Genomic DNA, 27,963 nt, shown 5'->3' on the forward strand with positions numbered 1-27,963 from the left:
ACTAAGATACTCCAAATCCACATAAACTACTCTTGGGAGCTCTCCTGCTGACAAGAAGATAAGCTGTCATTGCCTGGGTGCAACTCTTCAGAACAGAACATGACTTATCAAATTTGACACAACTAATGGAAAGAGTGCAAAGTGTAAGTACATAGAGAGGGAAGAATGATCTGTGGGACCATGGAGGGGCACATTCTTCCCTGAAGCCTATATTCAGGGGGAGCCATATTTTACAAAAGCATGTTTTCAGGCCCCAGAGTTTTTTTCTGACACCACAGGACTTTTAAACTCCTGGAGATCAACACATCCTGTATTTGCCCTGAGAACTGTAGTCCTAGGTGGTTCTAGACAGCTGCCCTTGGGTTGACTGAAAGAGTGTTTCAACTGTCCCAGCTTCCAAGGAAAGGAAAAACAAGATGATTCATCATAGCCTACTGAGACAAATATAGCTACTCAATCCACAAAGCTGTCTCATTAAGAAATATTTACCTTGCCGCATGATACTTCCGGCCTTTCTGGAGACGTGTATCATCCAAGATCTAAGACAGGGCCACAGATCCCTGAGCTGCAAAAGCTAGAGAGGCAGATCCAAAGTTTGAGCTACATAGGATGGCCTAGAGAAGTCATTACTTCCCGGATTAACCTATGTTCTTTTCCGATTCTACAGAGGAAAGGATCAAATACAAAGTTCAACACATTCTCACAAGCATATAAAAAATATAGATCTTGCTTCCCCTTCCAACTGATGCCACTTCAACTCCTGGTATCCTCCTGCAACAGCTCTGTGATGTTTCAGATTTTGACCCATCAACTTTTGCCCTATCAGCCATGTATATGTGGGGGTATTTACAACATAAAATTTCACTAGGTGGATAATATTATCAACTGGGCCTTAATTAATGCAAGTAAGAGAAAATCACTACACAACCCAAATATTAATGATTAGCTACATGCCAAAGCACTCTTGGTAAAATTTAAGCTGGAATCAGTGGCATTTGCTCCCAAACAATTTGACCAAAAACTCCATTAAAACCCCTCTTAAAGCTGTAATCATAAACACAGTTACTGAGGAATATGGGGGGAACCCATATAAGTCTCTTGCAGCAAAACGCACCCAGTGTCTTGAGGCACTCAAAAGACTTGTTACTTTTATTACTGTGTCAATTTGGTGAATAAGAGTATAAGAGAATATGTGTAGCTCAGGGTTGAACTGTGGAGTCCTTGGGGTTCTCTGAACTTGGTTGTTTTCTTGCAAACGTTTCATTACCTGGCTAGGTAACATCTTCAGTGCTAGAATGGAGTGGGGTTTGCTCTCTGTTTATATGCCCTGCCTGTGTTGGTGGTGGTGGTGGTGGGGGGTGTTCCTGGTAGTTCCTTGATTAGGGTATTGTTTACTGCTGATTGTATGTCTGGTGCTAATCTTAGTGTTAATCTCTGCTTATCTGGGTGATGATTGCTCATGAGGAGATGTTCTGGTCTTTTGTTTCCTTTTTATTGTCTCTTTTGAATAGTGTGTAGTTGTTGTTTATCTCTATGTGCCTGTTGATGGCTACCTTGTCTGAATACCAAGCTTCTAGGAATTCCCTAGCATTTTTGGATTTAGCTTGGCCTAAGATGCTGACAGTTGAAACTATGGTTATGTCTGTCCATGTGTTGTGAGATTAAGGAGTTGTCATTGTGTCTTCTGACTGCTAGTTGGCGTTCATGGATGCACTCTGCTAACCTTTTGCTTGTCTGTCCTACATAGTGGTTGTTACAGTCCATACACTGTATGTTGTAGATGACTCCTGTTCTTTTCTTCTTGGGCTACTGGGTCTTTTGATTTACTTAAGATGTTTTGGAGGGCTTTAGTTGGTTTGTGTGCTATAGAGATGCCATGTGGTTGTAATCGTCTGTTGGTAATTTCTGAGACGTTTCTGATGTATGGCACAGTGATTGTTTTCATAGCTTGTGTTGGTTGTGTTGTAGTAGGTTGAGTGGTCAGGCTCTTTTTGATAAAGTTGCGTGGATATCCATTTTGTTGGAAGATGTTGTATAGGTGGTCTGTTTCCTTTTTCTGCTGTTCTGGGTTGCTGCAATGTGTTTGTGCTCGTCTGAATAATATTCTTACATAGCTCCTCTTGTGGGAGGTTGGGTTGTTACTTTGGTCATGGAGTACTTGGTTAGTGTGGGTTGTCTTCCGATAGACTTGGGTTTCTAATCTGTTGTTGTTTCCTCTGCTGATGAGGATATCCAGGAAGTGTTGTTGTTTTCTCCCTCTCTGGTAAATTTTATTCCTTTGAAGATGTTGTTGATGGTTTCATGTGTCTTCTCTAGTGGTTCCTTTTTTATTATAATGAAGGCGTCATCTACATACCGGATCCATACTTTTGGTTGTATGCGTGGAAGTGCTATAGCTTCTAGGCATTGCATTACAATCTCTGCTATGAGTCCTGACAGTGGTGATCCCATGGGTGTGCCTCTGATTTGTTGGTATATTTGTCCATCAGACTGAAAATACAGTAGGTGGTGAGGCAGAGGTTGATGAGGTCCATGATTCTGGGTATTTCGATCTGGGTGTATTTGGTTAGGTCGGGTGTGTTGCGTAGTGCTGCTGATATGGATCTTTCGCTAGTTCTGGGTTTATGGATGTAAAGAGTGCTGTGACATCAAATGAGACCATAATTTCATCTTCATCTTTGATTTTATGGAGGCACTGCAGTGAGGAGTTGATAGAATATTCACTCTTCTCTGTGAGATGTCCAAGCTTTTTTGTCAGTTCTTTCACTATGTTGTATGTTGGAGTCCCTAGTAAAGATACAATTGGTCAGAGAGGTATGTCAGGCTTGTGTATTTTTGGTCATCCATAGAAACGTGGGAGGATGGGCCCACTGCTTTTCATCAGCCACTGTTCCTCTTTTGTGATCTGGCCTTTCTTGGTTAGGTCGTTAAGGGTTCTCTTGCTTAGGTTGTCTAGTTTCTATATTGGGTTGGTGTTAACTGGGATATAGGTTTCTTTGTCCTCTAATAATTTTTTGGCTTTTTGCAAGTATCATGATTTATCCATAATGACTGTAGTTCGGTCTTTGTCTGCTGGGAGGATGATGTTGGTTTGGTCCTTCCTTAGGCTATTGGGGGCTGCTCTCTTGTCTGCTTTGAGTTGATGCTGATACTGTGTTCCTCTGATCTGTGGTATGATTGTCTGCCTTATGTTTCTTGGGTCTCTGTGTTAAGTCCTGTAGTTTTAAATGCTGCTTCTAAGGCTGCACAGAATTCTAGCTGATTAGCATTGTCCGTGTTATAGTTGAGGCCTTTCTGGAGGATATTGTGTTCTGCAGTGGATAGTGGTCGGATGGACATGTTGATTACCCATTCAGGTTCAGGTACCTCTTTGTTTCTGGGGTTTAGTTTGAGCAGTTTAGTTTAAAGTTTTGCTTTTCTTTTCTCAGCTTGTCTTAGGGATGTGGTCTTGATAGTGGTTGTCAGTATATTTGTGTGCTCTGGGGTCATGGTTTGTTCCAGTTGCTCCTTGAGGTTGTCTATGGCATGCTGGCATTTATTAGGTCTGAGGTGTGCATCCATGATCATTAGTCATGTCATTTTACGGCTGCTTTCTTGCACTATTTTCCATCCAGCTGTGCAGTTTTTTGGAGGTTTGTATCTGACGCTGGTGGACAGGGTGTGCTGTCTTAGGCATTCATGTAGAAAGAATAGTTGTTCCTTGGTGGAGGTTTGCCTGCATGCACTTTTCTCCCATCTGTGTGCTTTCTGAAGCGCTTGACACCCATACATGGTACCAGTAGAAGCGAATATGTGTAGCTCAGGGTTGAACTGTGGAGTGCTTGGGGTTCTCTGAGCTTGGCTGTTTGCTTGCAGACATTTCATTACCCGGCTAGGTAACGTCTTCAGTGCTAGAGTGGAGTGGAGTTAGCTCTCTGTTTATATACAGTGGCTTGCCCTGCCAGTGTTGGTGGGGGTGGGGGTTTTGTTTTGTTTTTTTTCTTGGTAGTTCTGTTTGGTTTCTCTTGGTATTCTATTGGTGAATAACAGTCCATTTCTGCAACCACTTAGGTAATGTTATGTGGGGATAAATCCCATTAAAATGTAGGTCTCACTTCCTTTTAAACATGCCATAGGAGCAAACCGTAAACAAATAATGATGTGAAAATGCACAAACACAGTCTGTAACTACACATTACCCACATGGCATTGATGCTGTGGCTAAGAGGAGGAAGTGCTAATTCTTCAATTTTAACCCTCCAGGAGACTGATTTTATCTCTTTAAAAGCCTGTCATTATATGACACGTAAGTCTGGGAGTAATATTCATTTATTTCAGATTAGATATATACTGTATAGGATTGCACTATATTTCATTTCTAAGAATCCCTACACAGAATATTAGAAGTTATAAAACAATTTGGGGGGCTATCATTATTTCAACAGTTAAAATAAGGAGGTACTGTATTAATCTTCCAGTACTGATTTACTGAGCACATCTCCAGGGAATTTTGCATGAAAAGCTACATTGGAGAGGAATGGGCTGCCTAAAAATAACCAGAAAAGAACATAAAAGGTGCCCTGTGCTGATAAAGCAACAGAGATAAGGAAGGCCACTCTTTTTAGTATATTCCTTTCCTCCAAACATGCTGGTCACATCATTGAGAGAGTTCCTGGGTTCTGTAAAAAGGGTTTCTTCCTGCCTTCCTTTCTCGCTCCATCCTTCTAGACAAGACCATCTTATTTAAAAAGAAGCCCCATCCAGGCCAATGTTAAGACTTCTCTCCCAAAACATATTGTCCAAGGTCCATCAGGACATGGGTGAAACAAAGACAAAATCAAACCATTTTAACTTGGAATTCCCAAGTTACAACTTTTGCTCATAGTCTTCCTTGTCATGGTAGGATGCTAAGTCACAACAGAGAAGACAGCCTGAGAAGGATTAGTGTCTCCTTACATACCAGTTGACACTCTCCCACTGGCAGATGCTACAGATAATGACCTATTCTCTTTGTGCATGTTCAGCAGAAGACAAGACGTTCACACAGCACCCCTCAACCCCATGGTTAAATAAATGTCAGTACACCCCACTCCACCTATGGGATACTCTCAGAAGCCCTCTTCTCTTTTGAAGGCAGTTTTGGAAGCAAATTAATCATCTTCCACTAGATTAAATAAGAACTGGAAGAACAAATTGTGCAGAAGCATTCCTCTGCATGGCATGAGTTCTAACCTTTCTTTAGCTTTGTTCAGATCCACCTGGGTATGAAAAGTAGCCTGATTGTTTTATTATTATTTTCAGTATTTTTATCCTGCTCTCCATCTCACAAGGATCACAGAGCAACTTGCATAAGTCAATTAACGCAATAATATGTCATTAAAGCTGCTGTCTATTTACAAAGGCAGTAATTAGTTTTCTGCTTCTTCTTCTCCTGTTCAGAAGGTGGGTGGTTCTAATGACTTCCCTAAGGAGAGGCAGAGCCCAGATCCTCCTGGTGAAGCTGCACCAGGCAGAGGAAAAAATTGGTTCCACTTCATATTGTTTTTGACCACCACAGTGCAGGGTCTGGTTAAAATAAAAAGGAAATTAAAATAGCAAGGAAAGCTTGAGGTCTTCTCTTAGCTGCACAACAATGCAATGAATGGGAGGCACATTGGTTGATTGATTGACTGATTGATTGATATTCCATTTGTATACCACTGAATCAATTCCAGGTTCACAGAAGTTTACAATAACAATCAACAATAAAAACATCTACAGTAGAAGCTCTAAATTAAAATGTCTACAGTAAAGGCATGGAACAGGCTGGCACAACTTGTAGAGGGAAAAGAGACACATTGATACCAGTAATGATCCATGAGAATGTCCTTGACAGACAGGAGGAGGAAGAGCCGCAGACTAGACTATGGTCAGATAAGAGGCAGCTGAGCCCACAGAAGGAATGGAGGTGTGGAAAGCATTTCAGAAGGGACCCTCCCTAGTTCCCTGGAAAGTAAAGGCAAATAACAGGAGAAGTGCTTTCAGACTTGCAAGATTGTATCACTGTAACCTTACAATAAAGGTAGTGTTAGTTCTCATGGTTGGTGCTTCTTGTCTGGACTATCTCCAAGGGCTGACATCACCTTAAAAATAATTGCAGGCCACAAAGGAAGAGCTGGCATGCCAGTCAACTATTTGGCAGCTAGCAGCGTGGCAGCAGCAAAGGATCTGTCCACGTCCATGAGGCCTGGAGGTGTTGGAGGTGCTCAGCAGCATGTCTTTCAGGGCGGCTGTGAAAAGGCAGAGGTGACAGATCCTTCCTGGTGGCAGTGACATTTGGTGGCAGTGGATTGGTTATTTCTCAAACCACACTGGTGGCTGTTGTGCAGGCCAGGTATAGAATAAAAATAGAGTTGAAATACACCATTAATTTGTAAGCCATGGAACCTCCTGCAAAAACCAGTTCAATCCAATATTCCTATCTATCAATGATAGAAAATGGGGTGAAAACAAGAATTTCCTGCTTACAAATCAATTCTTTCTGAAAAGGTCAAATGTGAATCAGACAATTGTCACCCAACTTACCAGTTGTATAGATTGAACCTTCCAACCGTAAGGGTAGGAGAGACAATTTTTTTCTCCCAAAATAACAGGCAGCCTGAATAAATGTAGAATCTTAAGATGAAAATTATGCCAGGAGAATTCACTGGCGAGTGCTTCAAGTGCTGTGTGTGTAAGCTATCACCATCCTGGGATACAATGCTAGTGCAGATGGTCTCCTGCTCACCAGTGAGTTGGTTCCCAAGCTTAAAGTGAGAATGCCATGGAACCATAACTGAGATACATCCAATATATTATGTGCTGTGGAGCTCAGAAGAAAGACAAAGAAGTATAAATGTCAAAGGGGGAATCTGGCAAACCAATTCACTTTGTGAATCTACTTCCTTTTCTAGGTATCTAACTTTGTTGAGGATGAATTACTAATTCTCCAAGGCTTGACAGACTTTCTGCCAAATCCCAAGAGGCCCACTGTCTTTTCCTTTGTCAAAGAAAGAAAGAGGCAGCTTGAGGAGGTGGTGATGTGTGTTTAGAGCTGCTTAAAATGAACTGGGATTTCCACCGATAGCGGTTGAATAATAGGAGAACATACTTTCAACTAAGCAAAATACTTAAGAGGTCAGTTTTGAAAGATGGAACCAGGATATCAGCAAAACAACCACCTCTGTTACAAAGAAAAGCTTTTTCAGGCTTCTTGTCTGAACAGAGCAACCTTTTCAGGCATGGAACTGATCACATGCATTTGGGGTTATGATGCAATCTGCCATCTTTGAGTCCATCCCTTCATCCATTACCATTATAATTATTATAAATTATGTAAAATTGTATGTGATTTACAACTCACAACAGCATACAAGTTGGACAAGACATACACAGAGCTATCATACTTCTGCCTCCCAATTTTAAAAGTAAGGAATCTATGTATAGCAGGAATGTCCACAACTAGATGGCAGGGTTTTGGTGTGTGTGTGTGTGTGTGTGTGTGTGTGTGTGGTTTCTTTTTCTTTTCTTTTTTTTTACTTCAGAGATGCTGCAAAGGAGAAGCTCTGAATCAGAATTGTAGCATGGAAATTTTTCGAACTTTGCCACAGCAGCGTTTCCTACTCAGAAATATTCCCTTGATCAGAATTATAGCTGCTCTTCTCAACTGGAGAGAAGCCAAACAACAGGCATGGGAGGAGGGATGGCAATTCCAATTAGGGCCACAGTGGCATAATTAGCTAAAGACCCTCTCCAAGCGCACCAGACATCCAAATTGGCTCACCTCTTATAAAATTATAGAACGGAAAGGGGCCTTGGTAATGGTCTAGTCTAATTCTCAGTGCAGGAATCCATTATTACAGATCCCAACAGATGGCCATCCATCCATTCTCTGTTTCCACACCTCCAATAAAGAAGAGTGTCCTACTTCCCCCAAAAAACCTCCATGTATATCATGTAGGCTTTGTATATTTTTCAGGACTTCTTCCTCCAGAGATTCCTGAGATTTCTTCTCTAGTGCCACAGTGGGCAGACTTTAGGCTTGTCAGATCTTGGATAAAATTCCCACTCAGGATTCCAGAATTCTCAGCCCATTTTCCCCCTGAGATTTACAACAGAATGGAGCCAACAATCCTGCCGTGTAAAAACCTCTGCCACATCCCAACCCATGGGATTTGCAAGCTTTTGTAAACTGTTCCAACAGAGGGTAACCTTCCTTTGCATCCCTATCTTCAGGTATAGTTTGCAAGCTGCTTTTCACAGTTTTCAGGACTTTGCTGGGAGGAAAGGGCGTGGTAAGGAAACATTCTCCATAATGACAAAGTGAAGCCAACGCCGTGGGCATTCCTTGAAATGCAGAGATGCGCATCCCAGGCAAGAAAAATCCCAGGACTTCAGTTGTAATGCTGCAGAGTCATTGATCACCACTTTCAGACTTCCAACGGGTGTGTGTGAGCACCAGAAGAGTAGCTAGCTATTAACTCGGGAAACTCTTCCCCCAAACAATCCCTGCTTTGGGTTACTTTGTTCATGTCAGGAGTATTAAATTGGTGGTGCAGTTCATATAAACAACTGGCTATTGGAAATTCTGGCCTGCCTATTAGAGGCACTCAGATTGCCTTTCCATGCAACTCCGGCTCTAGTGCATGCATCTGCACAGAACTACCGTTCCCAAGGAGGTGGAAATGACTATAAAATCCATTTCAGGATTTGACAGAGATATATGCCCTAAATCAGTATTTCTCAAACTTGGCAACTTTAAGATGTGCGGATTTCAACTCTCAGAATTCCCCAGCCAGCCTGGGAACTGAAGTTCACACATTTTAAAGTTGCCAACATTGAGAAACACTGCCCTAAATGATCCCCCTGGACAAGTATAAAGACCCAGGAATAAAAACACACTGTTTCCAAACAGGCACTTTCTTTATTAAAGGAAACAAATGAGTTCTGTTCTTTTCTTTTTATTTTGTGATGAAAACTCCAGTCAGCCACAAACTCATGGCAGAGAAGTTTCTCCCTTATACATTAGAACTACCTGTCAGTCACCCTTAGCATCTCTTATCTTAATTTTAACTTGTCTACCTTACAGCCCATGAGTTTTATCTCCATGGGGCTAATGACAGCATAAGAGCTTCCATGTTTTTTCTCCTTTGTTCTGGAGTAATAAAAATCCATCATTGAATCAGTTTGCCATCAGTTTCCCAGCAGGCTAACCAAGTGCTAATGGTGAAAAAGGATGCGGAGAAAGAGGGAAATCAAGGATGACGTTGAATCGGTAGAAGGGTAAACTGCCCAGAACTACCCACTAGTTCTGCTCTTTGGATTTTTGTTTAGAAAGAAAGAAAACCGTAGAGAAAAGTAAGGTAGGATTAACCAGGTGCCTCTATATAGCCTCCAAAAGCAGAGATTTTCAGAGTAGTAGTTTACCCTCACCTACATTCCAGGTGAACGCAACCCCAAAATTCATGTATTCTCAGGAGGTGTTATTGTTATCATCCTAGACTCACAGAGTTTGGAACGAATGTAAACTTCCCCACCTTCTGGGAAATCATCAGATTCATACAGCTGAAAAAGCCAATGAGCTAAAGGGCCTCAATACCATCAATTCTAGCAACCCAATTTTTCTTCCAAAGGGCTGTGGCCAGTTGGGCAGCATGAACCCTGGATTCAATGATCTTACGGGTTCCCCATTTTAGGCAACTGTGTGACCGCTGTACTGAAGTATGCAATTAACACTTCCTTTCCCTTCTCCCCTTCCTAACTATTCCACACTTTCCAATGGCTTCCAACATCCGTGCTAGAACAAAAAAGAAAGAAGACCACTCTGACTTAGTCTGAGCATGCTTTGATAGACCACTGCTCCACACAAAGCAAAGCAAGATACAGCTCAGTAGGACGATCTTGATTCAGACAGCTGATATTGCTATAGCAAGAGCTGGGTGGCACTTGTACATATTTGTGTGGAAAGGGTGAGACAAGTCCCTTTCCTCCGACATTCACTAGAAAGTTGCATGCCTGTGGTCAAGAATTGCTTTAGCAAGTGATGAGAGGGACAGGCATTTCCATTTTATTAGCACATTCCAGAGACATCTTACACTCTTCTTGTTAAGCCCACGTTACAGGTTCAATTAAAGTGTGACTGATCACTAGTCATCATGGAGGTGATATTCAGCCAGAATTTTTTTATTTGGAGTGAAGTCTGGAGACATGCAAGGGACAGCAGTGAGAGTTTGTTGCCTTTCATGGAACTATTCCTTTCGGAACACTGATGCTATTTTAAGGAGAATCACTGCCTGTTCATCTTCCTTGTTCACATTTGAAAGAAACAAGACATTGTGTGAGATATCTATGATCATTTCCTCTTGAATCACACCTAAAGCCATGACCCATCACAACGTATTCCTTCTGCATTCTCAGTGCACATTTAACCTAGCCTGCCCAATGCACAGTAAAATCCATTATGTAGTCTTCACCTTCCTGCAAATTCTTTCAGGAGTTCATTATCACTGGCTGAGTGCAAGACGGGAAGCAGGAAACATGGTGGGGAGTCACCTACTCCAATAAAAACCCAAAACACAGGAGATGCCCATGCCGTTCCTAGTGCAGAAGTGCAGGAGGGGAAAACAATGTAATTTTATACAGCAGAATATATGTGCAGAAAAAAAAAATAAGAGATCAATTCACAGAAGGATTTCTGAAGGCTGGTGCTTACCTTTTAAACACAAGAAGCCAAATCTTTATTAGGAAATCTCATTTAGATTGGAAGCCAAAAACCTGATCTAGCTGCATTCTAAGTAAAAGAATGAAAGCCCCTGTAATCTGCTAGTCCATACACATCGTGTTCACTCAATTATCAATGCAGAGAGAGAGAGAGAGGAACTGGAAGTGAAGGCAATTTTGGGAATATCAGTCTAACCAGTTAGAGGCCTGCTAGGTAGCCAGGTAGCTAGGTAGAAATCCCAACACTAACTTTGTCTATGTCTGGGATCTCTAAGGGCCAAGAGTTTGAGAAAGTGCAAAGAAGCAGTGATATAGAAGTGGATTTTCCAACAAAAAGCACCCTCATTTCCCTAGGCTACAAATCAGTAGTTTTGCAATGCATCAGTGCTATCTTGGTGTCACTGTTAATGCAAGTACCAGGAGTGTGTCTCACAGCAGACATAGGATATAATCACATATGATATAATCACTTGCAATGGAGAAGGAACTTCCTCACAGACTTCATCCACAACCTCCGTACGATTGTGTATTTTTATATATATGCATGTGCGCGCGCACACACATTGCACACAGGTTCATTCTCTCAGTGTGCTTTGGGAAACATACACAAGTAGTCCCCGTGATACTTTATGGAAGCAAAAGTTGGACTTTGAAGAAGCAGGATAGGAAGATTATTGATGCTTCTGAACTTTGGTGTTGGAGAAGACTCCTGAGAATACTGTGGACAGCCAAGAAAAGAAACCAATGATCATTGAACAAATCAACCCAGACTTCTTACTCAAGGCACAAATGACCAGGCTCAAATTATCCTACTTTGGACACATTATGCAAAGACCTCGCTCTCTGGAGAAGGTTCTAATGCTGGGAAAAGTGGAAGGAAAAGAGAAGAGGACCACCAGCAGAAACGTGGATGGATTCAGTTAGTGGTGATGGGTGCACTGTTGGAAGACCTGAAAGACCAGGTTAGGGACAGATCATCATGGAGATAGCCTATCTATGTGGTCACTAACCAACTTGATGGCACACAGTGAATCAGTCAATTACACATAGAATTCTAGTAACAGATAAAAAGATTAGACATCAGAAAATATGTAACTAACTTGGGCAGTAGGAAAGCACTCAATATTCCTTCAATTACAACTTCCAGCACCCCCAACTCAGAGGGGTGAAGAATTCCAGAACTTTGGAGAACTACATCTTCCTCACTCCTGTCTCTGAACTACAAATCAGCAAAGATGCACTTGAGTCAGCAGAAATGCTTTGATAGATTTTCAATTCTGGGCCTGCTAGGCATATCTATCTTCAGAATCTGAAAAAAAGGTTCTCCATACAGAGAAGGATATAGGATCCAGAGGAAGAGAAGAGCATGTATCACTGAGAAACCCAAAGATATCTGCAGTCTCATCCCTTTCAGATCTTTCAATTAACTTTCTGCTGTTCAGCTTTTTCTCTCATCCTCTGCAATGGCAGTTTCAGCTGGATTTTAGCTTCTTCTTGTAACTCACCATCTCAGAACCACTTTCACACACCCAGGGAAGCAGCTGCAACTGCTGAGTAGCTGGCAATGATTAGATGGCCAAGCCAAGTATCCTGTGGTTTGCCACTGAAGATGGGATTAATTGGCCTCTTAAAGCAAAATATATGTGAGCTACTGGAAAAAGCACACAAACGTGATGGAAGAAATACACATTTCCACACTAAAATTACAATGACATTACAAAGTGAATGCAAGAATATATAGCTGGAATTTTAAGCTAGATAGGTATATGCAGCAGCTTTCCCTAAACAAGGACCCCCCAGTACTGTGGACTATAAGTACCATCATTGCTGGCCAAGGTTGATGAGCTTTGCCAATATCATGTGGACAATCACATGGAGGCTGAAAAATACATGAAAAAGCTGGATCTTCCTTAAGACAAGTTTTTGTTTAGGTTAAGCAGTTCAACTCACAGCACAAATCAATTTGGGGCACACATTTTTTGGTCCACTTGAGATAGATAGATCTCTGATAGATAGATCTCTGATAGATAGATAGATAGATAGATAGATAGATAGATAGATAGATAGATAGATAGATAGATAGGAGAGAGAGAGAGAGAGATGATGATGATGACGACGATAGATAGATAGCTAGAGATAGAGAACTTTGTACTGACAGCAGGATTGTAATCCAACTTGGTTACATCAGGGACATTTTTTGAAAGGTTGCCCCTTGGAAATCAGCCAAACCTGGGGAAAAGAGGGCTTCTGATCTCCACTGCTATTTGACATGTTGCCATTAAATCCCTGGAAAATACCTCTGGATAATTTTTATTAATTTTTTTTTACCTGGATAAAAGAAACATGAAAGAATATAAAGCGGAAAGTTAAGAAAAATGAAAGAAAGATGAAAGAAAAGGTACAGAAAAGAAAAAAGAAAAAATATTAGAAAAAAGAAGCAGCTTCCAATCTTTTTTACAGCAGTTACAAACGAGCTTATTTTCTCTCCTCCCCCTTTAAGATTTCATACATATTTCCCTCTCCCCATACTCAACCTTTTTTAATTAACAAAAGCAAAAATCACCCTATTCATTTTTAACTGTTTTCAGCACAAAGAAAAATATTTCTTTGTCTTTTTTTCAGAAAAAAAATCAGAAAAGAAAAATACTTCTAGATGTTTTTCAAATTCATGAGCCTCCCAGGTAAGAGTCTTTTCTTTTTTCCTTTTTTTTCCCCTCTTTTTCTTCTCTATTTTCCACCACTTATATTTTCTTTCTCTATGTCTAGCTTTCTTGCTTTCTACTTTTCTTCTTGACTGTTAGTCCTTGTTAGTTTTTATCTTTTTGCTTTTTACAACTTAATAAAAAATAAAATAAAATAAAACATGAGCATCCAAGGACATACCAGTCAACTCTCTGAGTTTAGTTACTGCCGCAAATCCACGCCTTACCATGAAGAGACTTGCTCCTAACAAAAAAATGCAGCTCAGCTAGAGATAACTTTCCTGCCCAATCAAAATGCCAATTAGATGTAGACTTCCCCACATTTGTTGGTGTTGCAATGCCACCTAACATTCACAAAATGGATAGCTGCTGCCCAGACAGGAAATCTACGTTCCTTCGAATGTAGGAACTTGCTGACTGAGGGATGGCTGAGCAGCAAAGTAACAACACAAGATTGCCCCAGTTCCCTCTCCCTACTCCATGGGAAGAGTTTTTGCACTCTTGGAGAAACTGCAGGGAGTCTTCAGTAGGAAAGAGAGAAGCAAGAGTAGGGTTATGAAAAAAAAAACAAAGGGACAATTGCTCCTGAGCCTCTGATGAAAGACTGCAACCCTACAAGAATTTGGGAGAAATTATTGAATTTTCCTTTCTCCCAAGAAAGCAAAGAGGAACCCTTAGCTTCAGGAAATCCATTTGCCCTAAGGAATAGGTAAGCAGGGTTAGATAGAACTCTACTCTAGGATTTTATACTTTATTTGGTTGTGTGTATCTAAGCCTGGTGTGTATCTAAGCCTCCAGTGATTTATTTTCACTACATAAGCTCAGTCATGACAATGTTTCATGCATTTTGGGATCTTTGGGCAGTAGCGTACCCTGCATTACTAGCAGATTCATTCCACCTCGTGATCTGTTCCAAGCTTAAACTCTCCTTCATAGTTATGTATGGGATATTCCTTTAGGATGCTGTCTTTGGCTTCAGCAGCACAATATGTTTATTTCCTCCAACACTGTTTTTGCATATGATTATTAAAAATAAAAACAAATTTTTATGCTTTCATTTTTCCTTCTTTTTAAGATAAAGTTTATTTTAATTATCCCTTGTGAGATTGGGTCAGCTCCACTAGGTAGACCAGATTAAGAGGACAACTCCACAGGAAGGCAAAAACTAAATTTACTGAGATTGGTTATAATGACAGAATTGCAAGTCTGATTGTGCTGTTCTCTCTCCCCCCCATCCCACTTTTTATACCCCCGTGAATTAGGGAAGCATCTGCCTCAGCCTCTTCTAAATGCTATCTCATTGCTCTGGACTTAAAAAATGTTTCAGATCCTTTTATCTAGGTAACAGTACTTGCATATCTCCATCAAGTTCATCTTCCTTACTCTTTACAAATTGATCTAATTCCCAAAGGAGGAGGGACTGCTTTCTCTGGTCATATGCCTCAACATTCCAAAATTTATTTCCTCTTTATCATTTTTGGCAGTAAAACATGCCAGATTCTTATATATCTCATATTCCAGGGTTAAAGAGGAAGTATACCAGGTAAAGACATCCCCCTGATTGTCACCCCTTCAATGAAGATCAGGTCAGAAAACAGACACAAGAAATACTAAGACTCATCTCTATTGATATAGGTTAGTTTGTATAGGGTAGTCTGATAAAGTAAACTCCACTTTATTGATACAGGCTATAAAAAGGAATTCTGAAAACCTGACAGAATTTCTCTGTTCTCTTATACCAAAGAGAGTCAAGGCAGACCAATCTTGAAGTTCTACCTCACCTCCCCCTGTCTTTCCAGGCTAAGTTGATGTTTTGTAACAGCTGCCACATATTTTCTTCAGGGCTATCTCCTTATTCCTCTTCTACCTTGGAAGATAGGTGGTAGCATCAAGCAGCTACACTGGAGAAAGAAGGCAGGGCCGGGGGTGTAGACCAAGAGGGCTTCTGGAAGAGGAGGCTGAAGATCTCTAACCTTTCACTGTATGGGCTCAGTGCTGCTGTTACATTTGGGCTCAGCATTCTATGAAAGTTCAAACCATGAACTTTTTCATGGTTGATGAAATTACAAACCATGAACAAACCATGAAAGTTCAAACCATGAACTATGAAAGTTCAAACCATGAACTTTCATGGAAGCGATGGAAACCTGAGTATACCAGACAAGTGAGATATGACACATATGCTAAAGTTCTCCAAGGACTGTCAGCTTCATCCCTGAAATAATCTGTATGCTATCAAGTCAAGCAGGGCAATGAAGTAGGAGTTAGGTGAATGAAATCCTTTACTCTGTCTTAAGAACACAACTCCAGCTGCAAATATTGTCTGACTGTTGGACTTGGAAAGGGAATATACATTTGGAATTTGGGGAGCATGTCATAGGCCCTTCCCCAAGGGTCTTCCACATGCCAGGGGGAAGAGCTTACTTCTTCATATATGGGTTGCCTTGGTGGGTTTGACCAATCCCAGATGCCCACTTATTAGAAAGATAATTAGTGAGGTTGCTCCCTTCCAACTTTAGCCCCCCAAGATGCTCTCTATATTATCCTAGCTTACTTTTGGGGGTGGGAGGAGATAGGAGTGAAAACTTTCTAAATAAGCACTGGGCCGAAGGTATCAATCACTGTTATTTCTGAAGAAAGCTTATGGACCTATTTGGAATCACAAGACATTCTTCTGAAGTAAGATGATAGTAGAAACTGGTGCTTTGCTTTCCAGATGCCAGATTCTCAGTAATTATAATATTAATTAAAACCATCTTAAAATAAAATCAAAGGGAACCTAGAATCTTCTGCCATCAAAGCCTGGGTATGCTGGGGCAGCACACTGCCTACTGTTGGATTATATCAATCTCACATGGATGTTGACACATAGATAACAACAGAGATAACACCACAGGAAGAGACAATGTGGTATAGTGGTTAAGGTATTGATCCCAGGAACAGGGAAAGTGAATTTAAATCTACAATCAGGTCTACAATCAGGCAAGGAAACCTATGGGGCGACTCTGGATTCATCACAATCTCTCAACCCAGCCAGGGTTGTTGTGATGAAAAAAATGAGCTCTTGGAAGAATATATCAAGACTGAAGAGATTGTGATATTTAGTTTGCAAGTTGTTCAGGCTGCTTATTGAATATGGGTCAAAATAAAAATGAGGGAGAACTGGCAAGAGCATGACAGCTGAACCACTTTGGGGACAAATGATGTATTTTTCATAATGCTTAACATTTACAGCACTCAACTCTACATACTCTGAGAGACTTGGAGCTTAATTTATAACCTCTTGCATACAGTGACAGAGTTGGAACAGAATGCGGCAAATGCAATTGGAAGACACAATTTTCATCTGATTACAAGGTTTGCCAGAAAAGCATTTCAATCAAAAAGTTATAAACAACCAGTATATCACTTTTCTCATGGCTGCAGCCCTTGCACATTAACAGTGTTTCTGAATGTTCCTCACAAACTATAAACTATGGAAGCTTAGCAAAGCCATGATGGAAGATACTGTGCAGCTTGTGACCTGAGGAGGATTAAACAGGAATTCTGATTCTCCCCATTATTCAAAGAGCAGGTTTGCTGAACACAGTGGCCTGGGGCATGGCCAGAATGCCATCCTAGGCAAACAGAATTACCAAAGTGCCACAAAGATTCCCATTGTAAAAACAATGCCAGTTTCACCAAATTCTTCAAAGCTTTGACAAGCCTCTTTTGTAAATCCAGTATAGGAAAATTATCCAGGTCACTCTCTTGGTTTGTTATTTGTATATCCCTTTAATTATTAAGACATCGGCCAGTTTCCTTTCTATGTCCAGTGTAACATTTTTTTCCATGTCATTCTTGTAGCCTGTCATTTTTAAATCCACTTTCAAATCAGTCTCAATCATGTCAGGTAAAACTTGCTCCTCTTTCATAACATCTTTTAAACATAGTCTATCTATAGGCAGACACTCTTAAAATTAACTTCTGGGTCCATTGTTCAAAAATATCTTTCAATATGTCCAATATTAAAATATTTTGCTTCATTCTTATTTTGCTTCATTCTGTATTAGTAAGTTGAGTTTGAGTGTTCTTCTCCTTCAATTGTAATCTTTAGTTCATTCTAGTTCTGTCTAGTGTCCAATTTTTAAAGTCGTCTTACCGTATTGTGTGTTTTTTTAAAAGAATTCAAAACAAAAGCATTTTCCCATGGGAAGGTTTCTTTATAATTAATTCCGAAATCTTATTTCAAATTTATCTGGACCCTAAGTCCATTTGTAACTTTCTAAAATCAAAGTTTTAATCATCTTTTTGCTGTTTATTCCAGAAAAAAAATTAAATCCTTAAACTTGTATTTAAAAATTCTTTCACAAGGATTGAAGGAAACTCACCTGGTGCTGTAAAATTTGTTGATCCAAAGGTTCCTAATAGCTGGACAGCAGTTAACAAGCAATTTCTGAAAGTGATTAAAAAAGGAAGTATGTGAATCCAGTGTCCTTTTAAAGGCGCCGATCATGGTTTGAACAAGATGAGTATTCCCTTGTCTCCCAGAGCTCTAAACATGCCAGAGACCGCTGTCTTGTGGTCTCCTTGCAAGAAGCAACTTTCTGGGGCATTTGTGGGCAATCTCAAGTCCTCTCCTTGTCCAGAGAGGAATTACAAACAGCTGGTCTACTCGCCGGCTCTTCATTCCACCGTGGTCAGAAGGGACAAAGAAAAAATGAAAAGAAATATATTTCTACAGAATTATCGGAAGAGACTAAAGATCAAGATTGTTAGAAGTAAAAGGAAGGAATATAACGTTGGTTTATCTGATCAAGGTTAAAATAGATATGTTGTTATCTCTGGCAACCCTTAATGGACTTTTGCTGATCAGGACTGAACAATGAGCTTTAAGGATTTGTGGTATTTTAAGAGAAGGTGACAAATTACTAAAATTGTTTATACTTGCGATGAAGGGGGAAGTCACTTCTTTATATGTTTCTTTTCTTTTTCTTTATTATTTTTTCTTTCTTTTTTCTTTTTTCTATTTTTTTCTTTTCTGCACCCTCTATTTTTTCTTTTTCTTTTTCTTTTTTTTGCCTGTATCAGTTTTTAATTGGTGTAAATTGTAATCATTTCTAAAATTACTGTAAAAACAATGCCAGTAACATTACCCATCTCAAAGGCAAAACTGGCTTTTCTTCAGGAGGGAAAATTATAAAGAAGGGAAATGCATAGAGCAGTGTTTCTCAACCTTGACCACTTGAAGATGTGTGGACTTCAACTCCCAGAATTCCCTAGCCAGCCATGCTGGCTGGGGAATTCTGGGAGTTGAAGTCCACACATCTTCAAGTGGTCAAGGTTGAGAAACACTGGCATAGAGCAATCAAACATGAACATGCTTCTGTCGTGTTAAAACTGCCAATCAATGAGGATTTCTGCTGCTGGACTAAAAACAAATCTAGGGAGCGCAAGTGTTTTGGAGTGTTAGTTTCTTACCTCTGATCACATCCTGATGGAAGACAAAATGCTCACTTTCTCACAAATCCTTCATTTCTAAGTGCTGAGCAGAGAGGGAAGTCTGAGGAAGGGAATAGGCTCCCCAGGCTAGATTGAAACCACCAAACAGAGGTCCCCCATACCCAGGCTAGGACTGTTTTGGAGAATGCTGTTTACATCAATCCCATTGCCACATTCATCCTTACTCGGCCAAGTACAGACCAGTTTGTTTCTACTTATATGCAAGTCAATGCTTTTATAAAGCTTCTCCCTGCTGCTCAAGCCCAACATTCTGGGCTTTCCATTCCTGGCTGCAAAAAGGCCAAGGGGGGCAGACGATATTGCAAGCGAGAAAACAAAAAGGTTATCCCAGCAAGAAGAGAAAGAGAGGGCAGGAGACCGAGAAGCACGGCTGCTTTCCTGTCTGGTGAGGGTTCCTGCGGAATTACTACTGATGTGCTTTAAAGCCAAGCAGCCATCGATTTCCCCCTCTGTCATTAAATAGAATGGAATCTGGGAGCTGTGAAGCCCACAACAAGTCCCAGGTATTAGGAAAAAGGAGATTCCCTGTGCTAGCAAGGAAAAAAAAAAAAAGCTAAGACGTGTGCAAGCAGGTTAGGCCTCCTTGGTTTACAGGACTGGATGTTCCTTTCCAGCCTGAGAACAGAAAGAATTGTGGCATGAGAGCAAAAGAAGAGCCCTTCTGGATCTAGCCTGAAGCCTCTCTTGTCCCACATGCTTTTCCCCCCAATAGCTACTACGCAGATGCTTCTTAGAAGCCCAGAATGAGGTTAGTGTAGCACAATCAGAAAGTGGGCTTTGGAGGCCAAAAGCAGAGATCTAGCATTTGTCTGCAACCTTCTGAAGTGGCTGTATCTTTCCCCAGGCCACCCAGCTTCCCTCCATGGACTGGGGTGACCTTTGCCCCCCTCCACCCTCCACAGCACCTTTTCAGAATCAAAGCATTACAGAGCCCTACTCTGGACTAGAGAACCATCGTGACCAACGGCCATTAACAAAGATGTTCTCCCCCGTTAATTCATCTAGCTCTCTTTATAGTCTTTTCAGCTAATGAACATCCCCACTTCATCTTGCAGTAGCAAAGTTTTAATGTGTTATTGCTGTATTTTTCTCTCTCTTCTTTTGTTGTTGTGCTTCATTTTTCATCATATTCTAGTCTTATCTCTGTGTAAATTTACGTTGATTAATAATTCAACAAATGACACCCCTCCACCTAAGGAATGTTGATTATTTTGCCATTTCATCTGCCAAAGCATTTTCTACTCATCGTTGTTTTTCTTTCACAGAAACAAAACGCTGGTTGTAGTGAGCCACAAGGGTTCTTGCTTTCAGTGCTTCTTCACTTTTTTTCCTGTTTCCTCCCCAGCTTAAAACACACACACACAAGAGCCTATTAACAAAATCCTATTTTGTAAAAATTGCTTCCTCTTAAGCATGGTTAAAGAACAGACAAGAGAGAGAAAAAATATATGAAGCAAGCGCATGACAAATATTCAGTACTGACCAGAAGTTTCACTGGATTGCTTTTGTCCAGTTGCAGCCTTGTTTTAAGTGTTGGAGGGCCAAAAATGCCCTTGATGGCATTGGGTGACATCAGAAGGTCAATCAGGAGCCTCCATCTGGAATAAGTCCACATGAACATTGAGTGAGCAAATTTGCCGCCAATGCAGTGCTCCTGCCTTTTTCATAAAAACTGGCAGGTGGGGTATATTGTCTTTCCCTGTTACCTTGAAAAAGTAGGTGAGTTTTTATAAGTACATTAGTGACATTCACCAATAATTCCTAAAACAAAAGGAAGCAGATGAGCAATGTGGAAAAAAATGTTGTCATTCACTGACGAAATCTGACATCCAAGCAAGGACCAGTTGGACCTTGATAAATGCTGGAAGTATTTTTGCTGAATAACACAAAGCTCAAAGTGCAGATTGTGAAGGCAATCAGACACTTGTTCTCTCCTTTCTGGGCCTATCAGTTGAATCCAAGATCTACTGGCAGTGTTGACCAAGACACTAGCTTGACAACCCAGAATCCTCTAGAATCCGTGTGATACTAGAAGGCCAATCCGGTGCCTCAGCCTGGAAAGCTTTCTTTCTTCTCTTAAACGTTTCGCCGTATGTTGCTCAGAAAGGCCAGGCAGCTCCATTTCTGCCATCCTGAACATGAAACATACTTTGCATAGCAACCTTGGTCTTATTTTTCACTGAGAAGAAATCTGGGTGGGGAAAGAGTCTAGATCAGGACTGGAGCATATGGGTTACAAGGCTTAATCCTTCCCTTTTCCTACTACAGTACATCTCAAGATAGTTTTAAAGGTGCAAGCCCAATGGTATATATTCTTCAGCACCTCATGACCTACCAACCATGAGGGGGATGCTAGGGTGCAAATAAATAATTAAGAACTTACTCTCTGCCCCCTCTTTGCCTATCCCTCTGCCTGTGTAGAAATCCTCATCATCACATCTGCAGTGTGGAAGAAAAGGCTTAATCTTCTCCTCCCTGTGTGCTGCAACAGTGATCTAAATTAGATCCTCAACTTTACTTTTAAGGGGGGGGGAAAGGTAGAACTACCTGCACCGTACCTAATGTAATGTAAATTTTAATCCTGAGAAAGGTATTTTCATTACCCACTTTCTGGCCTTCTTGGGAGTGCACAGTTTTATCCAAGTGGAGGGTCACAATTAGTTTTTGAAGGCATGTTGGGATGGGGAAGGCACACTCCTAAAAAGAGTGAGCGGAACTGGAACTGTCCAGTCCAATGTAGCTGGCAGATTCAAGAAGTAGGAACCACAAGGATTTCAGAAAGACATATTTAATACAATACTAATCAGCAGTGTTGTCCAAACTTGGCCACTTTAAGATGAGTGGACTTCAACTCCCAGAATTCCCCAGCCAACATGGCTGGCTGGGGAATTCTGGGAGTTGAAGTCCACTCATCTTAAAGTGGCCAAGTTTGGACAACACTGCTAATCAGGGTAATCTTGAAAACTGTAAGTTCTCAGGCAGACCTATTGCAAGCCAATTATGGCTTTCCTTCTCACAAACCCCATCTCTGATGTGCCTTTTCTCACATTTGCTGAACTCTTCTTCCTCCATCACCTGGTTCCGACAATCTCTTAAGGACAAAACCCAACAATTTCATGTACATTTAAAATTGTATTAAATTTATAGTCAATAAAATTATTCCTGGCATGTATTTATTCATTTACCAATCTGTCGGTCAAAAATTGCAACATGATAACAACTTTTGTAGGTCTTTGGGGCCATATCCTCAGTTTTGATAGGCATCATCCCTAGAAGGATTTTGTCCCGGTGTCCTAGAATGACCACATTCCTCGCATTCAGCCACTCTCTCATGAGCCCCAGCCATTCCTTGATTAAACATTGTACTTCAGAGCACATAGACTTGCCTTCCCCAAAAGAAGGCAACTCACTTCTGTGCCTCACCTGCTAACTGGCAACTACAACAGGAAACAGTCCTAGTACTTTTTCCTGACAAAAAAGGATCCAGGCAAACAGAATTAGTCTAGACTCTGAAAATACTTCAGTGGAAAAGCTGCTACTTGCAGTTCAGTGGCTTACTTCATGGGGATTTTCTCTTGTGATCTGTGGGGAAGTGTGGAGTTGGAATATATCAGATTCTAAATAAAACATTCAATACTTTTTTTTTTTTTTTGAGGACACCCATTACATTTTTTCAAAATTCTAGATAGCTAGACATTAGAGGATGGATGGATGGATGGATGATAGATAGATAGAGATAGTGATAGAGAGATAGAGAGATATGCTACAAATGCTGACTTCAAATTGCCGCTGTCCTGTGCTTGGGAGGCAGTGGATCCCATCCTTCCACTGTTTTGCTATTTCAGTCTTGCAATAAATCAAAAAAAGCCATAGAATTTAAACCACTTAGAGTACAGCCAGCCAAAGTCTAAAGCTACTGCATGCTTTTGGTAGACCAGTGAAACCTGACTGCTGGGACCAGCTGTGTAGAAAGACAATAGCAGAATAGTGGCAAAAGAGCCAACTGGAGACTGGAGGAGAGGGCCACACCCACTTCTGTCTGAAATGGCCAATAAGCACCTCTCTCCTCCCACCCATTGCTGGTCACATGACTTTGACTTTGTCATAATCACTTGTACACAGGCTTACGGGGAAAACACTTTGGTACAGCTACCGATGATGGAAGCCTGTTTCCATTTATGGGCTGGGGAAGAGATTAAAACAATGCCATGAGCACACAGCAGAGCATGTCCAGATCAGGTGGAGAAAGGCCCTCAGTCCAATCTATTTTACAGGGTGGTGGCTGTTAGGATAAAATGAGGGGAGACCCCCGACATGTATACCCAGCATAAGGGTAATAGATCAATACGTAATAAATATTCCCTTATAATACACACACAGAGTTCCTCCCTGCTTTCTTCTTCCTCCATTGGGTCCCTTGGCAAGCTTGCCTAAGTTCTCCTCTTGCTCTCCAAGGCCTCGATCTTAAATTCCCCACTTCCTCCTTTCCATGCTGGATTGCACCTTGCCCCCAGCCTTAGCCCAGTCCTCCTCTCTCCTCTCTTTCTCTTCCGGTAGTCATATTGCCCCCCTCCCCCTAATTGTCCCACTAACACCTCCAACTCCCCCCATCCTAACCCAAAGCAAAGAGGGACCTTCATGTCATCTGCCTGATTCCTGCCTAGGTCGTCTCTTGGTTCCATCTTAGCGTTCTTTGGAATTAAGACGGCAGGCTGTGGGAAGGGAGCTCTTCTCCCAGACGTGTGAAAGAAAAAGGCCACTTGAAACATAAATGGCAGGTCTCTACAGGGCATGGGGTGGGGTGGGGAGTGTCTGTGAGTGCAGTGGGAGCCCTTGTGGCCCACTCTGCTCACTTCATTGCCCACTTGCGTGACTCAGCCTGTGTACCAAACCTCATTTGCAAAAGAGCAAGGCCTCTTGGAAATTAGGGCTCTGCAAGTGTGGCGGCTTCCTTGGCACAAAGGGGTTAACAATGGAGGCATCGATGATTTGCCAGGCAAGACAGCAGGCAAGAGGAAGCAAAGAGGCCGTTTTATTTATAGAGTTCACTTTCCCGATCGTCACCTGCAATGAAAATAGACTTATTTTTAAACAGACCCTTTTCCTCCTTGTCAAAACAAAAGCACATTAACCAGGGGAGGGAGAAATACACCAACCCAACACTCTGTGCACTGGCATCACAAATCTTACAGACAGACTAGCTTGGCAGCAGGGATACTAAAGCCTGGGGACAAGCTGGGCATGGCCCATACATCTAAACAGGGATCTGTTCTCTTTCCTCTCCCACCCCTACTTGTATTCAAAATATATTGGATGTTGAATGTCCAATCCCATTGTTCCCAGCCAAGTAAATGGGGATAATGGGAATTGCAGTCCAAAATACCTGAAGGGCACCTGATTAGGGAAGATTGATAGAGAGGGTATAAAGAGCAAAAGATTGTAGAACACTGTGCATTGTCTTCTTTTTTCCAAGTTAGGTTAATTTTTCACGCTGAACTCCAGAAGAGTTTTGGGAAGAGCCTTTTACAAACTGGGACTTGCCACAATACCACTTTTGTTGGGATCTTTACATTATAGGTGTTAAACAACCTTAAGTGGTCCAAGACGTTCCCTAGCTATAATCAGCTCCTAATCAAGCAATGTATTAATTAATATTTGAGACTAATGATATATAGATAATCAAATAATAAGCATTTGACAATGTGGGAGAATATAAACCAAATAGTATTCAAAGCTAATGTAGAAAGCAATCAAATAATAAGCAATCATAATGAGAGGAAGGCAGAGTTCTTGGTTTCAGTGAGAGCAAAGCAGGAGGTTCAGAAAGGACATCATTTAGTTCACTGTGACAAAGGCATGAAGTCTGGAGGATTATACATTCAGTTCAATGGGAGATTGACCTGGAGTCCAGAAAATTAATGGGAAAAAAAAGACTTGGAGTTCAAAGAGTAGTACGGGACATAGGCAAAGTTTAAAGATTTATTTTATACAACTTTCAGTTATAGGAGAAGGCAGAAATAGAATGATTCTTGCTCCAGTGAAGAAAGCCAGAATGTGTGTATGTGTGTGTGTGTGTGTGTGTGTATGTGTGTGAGAATGTGTGTGTGGTATGTGTGTGTGTGTGTTATCTTCCTTTAAAAAAAAAGTTCTTTTAAAAAGGAAGATAAAAACTAATACAAACTAATACAAAGTAAGAAAAAGAACAAAAAAGAATGAAAGCAAAGAGAAAGCAAAAAAGGAAAAAAAGGAAAAGGAAAAGAAAAATAGAAAAGAAAGAAAAAAGATACAAAGAAGTAGCTTCCAATCTTCTTTCCAGCAGTTATAAGTACAATTATAAATCTTACTCTGTGGCTACAATGTAGCTCTCTTCTTTCTATAATCTATCTGGTCTAACTATCAAAACCATAAATCATAAGTTTATTTTTTTCACACAAAAAAATGTATAAGGGGTTTCCAGTCAGCAATAAACATAGATATTGTCTTTTCTTTGATCAAGGAAGCCAGTTTAGCCATAATCTTGCTGTAGTTATCATGTACAAAAACAAAGTTCCATAACTTTTTTCCAACTGTTTGTCCAACAATCCCAAAAGAAAATCCTCTGGTCTCAATTGTATATTAATCTTTAAAATCCTCTGAATCAGTGTGTGTATTTGAATCCAGAATTTTCTAGCTTTTTTACATGTCCACCAAACATGATAAGCGTCCCTTCTTGTTGTTCCCATTTCCAACACACATTTGAAGTGCCTTTATACATTCTAGACAATTTTTCTGGTGACATAAACCAACGGTACATCATTTTATAAAAATTCTCTTTAAGATTATAACATAGCATAAATGTCAATCCTTTCAGCCACATATTTTCCCATTGTTCCATCTGTATATTCTAACCAAAGTTTTTAGCCCACTTTATTGTACTTTCTTTCAGTAGTTCTTCTTCTGTTTCAAATGTCAATAAAAATATGTGCATTTTAGCAATTACATGTTCATCATTTATTCTACATTCCCCTTGACAGAAATCTAGTATCTCGCAATAAATTAGCTATTTGTGTTTGCCTGTTATTTCTCATCTACAAAATGCTTCTTGTGCTGAGATCCACAAAGGTGTTTTTGGGCACAACCTGGGTTTGTATCTATTCCATATTCTCAATATGGCACATCTAATATGATGATTTTTAAAGTCCACATTAACTTTGACTTTATCGTACCAGAAATATCCATGCCACCCAAATCTCAGATCATGTTCTTCTAACTCCAAAGGCTTTCTATTTCTCAGCAGCACCCACTCTTTCATCCAAACCAAACAGCAAGCTGCAAAATACAATTTCAAATCAGGTAAACCCAATCCTCCTCTTTCCTTTGCATCTTGTAGCACCTTATATTTAACTTGCGTTTTTTTCCCCTGCCACTGTATATCCTTCTGTCACTGTTTAAATGGTGCATCAGTTGTCAAAACAGGTATTGTCTGAAACAAGGAAATCATTCTAGGCAAGTCATTCATTTTTATCACAGAAATTCTCCCCAGCAATGACAGTTGTAATTTCTCCCATCTTAACATATCTTTTTTCACTTCATTCCATGTCTTAACATAGTTATTTTAAAATACAGGTAGTCCTCACTTCACAACCACAATAGGGACCAGAAAATTCATTGTTCAGCAGGGCAGTTGTTAAGCAAGTTGCACCTGATTTTATGACATTTTTTGCAGCTGTCATTAAGCAAATCATCATGGCCGTTAAACGAATCACACAGTTGTTAAATAAATCATGTAGTTCCCCATTGAGTTTGCTTGCCAGAAGCCGGCTAGGAAAGTCGCAAACGGCGATCACATGACCCTGGGACGCTGCAACTGTCGTAAGTGTGAACTGGTTGCTAAGCACCCGAATTGCAATCACATGACCACAGGGGTGCTGTGATGGTTGTAAGTGTGAGGACTGGTTGTAAGTCCCTTTGTTCGGCACCATTGTAATTTTGAATGGCCACTAAACGAATGATTGTTACATGAGGACTACCTGTAACATACAATTCATATTTGTCATAGTGATACCTAGATATTTTACCTTCTTCTCAACCTTAAAACCCATTTTATTCATCAATTCTGTTTGATCTTCTATTTTCACACTTCTTGTTAACATCTTCATCTTTTGTTTATTAATCTTGAAACCTGCTAATGCATCAATAAGGAAGCCAGAACCTTGAAGGTTGCCTGCCATAGCAAAAAGAGAAAGAGAGAGAGATTCACAAGATGTAGCATTCACCTCCACATGTGCTAAGGGAGCAACTTTTGCACAGGTATTACTTAATGGAGAAATACTATAAATAGGGAGAACGTTTTTGGGTTGGAAACAGAAATGGGGTGGGGCAGAAGAATTGCTTTTCCTTTGCAGCTTGTGCCCCACATTCCAGTCCTAGCAGGTCAGTATCAGATGAATCCTCTAACAGTTGGAAAGAGAGGAAGATCTGCATTTCTTCTGAACGGCTTCAGCTCTGGAAAAAAGAGAGCAGCAAAGCAGGAGCAAGCTCACACTAGCCCAAACTAATAAAAACAGATGGTGTTTTTCTTTTCTTTTTATAACAGGTCTGAAGCAGAAGCATTACTAGGTGATCCTGCCTTTTGACAACTGGAGGACAAACTCCTTCCAGGCTCCTTCTGGTTCACAAAGAAGATTCAAAGATGAGCAGACAAGCTTAAGCCCGTGGTTCTGATGAACAAAAGGAATGGCCAGGAAGCCTTCGGCTAATCATACTTTATATTCTTTGGCTACCTCTGCTATTGTTTTCCTAGGACCCGACAATCAGTAATGCAATGGGAAGAGCTTGGGGGGAAGTCTGCACAATCTTTGTTGGGGAAGATCACCATTCGGTCCTTTTTAGCATCATTTTATTTGCTGTAGCTCCTAGACCTGCAATAATAGGGTGTCCTTGAAGGAAGTATTGAAGGCAATCTGTTTGTCTTCAAACTGGGGCCCTCTTCCCAACTAGACATGCCTGACTGACTCCATCTAGTGCAGTGTTTCTCAACCTTGACCCCTTGAAGATGTGTGGA

At 40.7% G+C, this 27,963-nt stretch overlaps 1 protein-coding gene and 1 long non-coding RNA gene across 2 annotated transcripts in view; one reads left to right on the forward strand and one right to left on the reverse strand.

Annotated features, from left to right (window-relative positions):
* The window catches only part of TAC3 (tachykinin precursor 3), a 36,189-nt gene extending 35,520 nt beyond the window's left edge, over positions 1 to 669 (reverse strand). Inside the window, exon 1 of the mRNA XM_025172529.2 lies at positions 490 to 669. Coding sequence (XP_025028297.2) covers positions 490 to 532 — 43 coding nt within the window. The 5' untranslated portion in view covers positions 533 to 669. The remainder of the gene's footprint in view (positions 1 to 489) is intronic.
* On the forward strand, positions 29 to 27,963 carry LOC112541745 (uncharacterized). The gene is made up of 3 exons (XR_003085706.1): positions 29 to 143; positions 13,339 to 13,397; positions 27,496 to 27,963. It is a non-coding gene; the product is annotated as an uncharacterized LOC112541745 (long non-coding RNA).

This window comes from Python bivittatus, unplaced genomic scaffold (assembly GCF_059951505.1).
Source record: "Python bivittatus isolate LINGU-HERP-01145 unplaced genomic scaffold, Pbiv_v1 ctg000220_np1212, whole genome shotgun sequence".
Lineage (NCBI taxonomy): Eukaryota > Metazoa > Chordata > Lepidosauria > Squamata > Pythonidae > Python > Python bivittatus.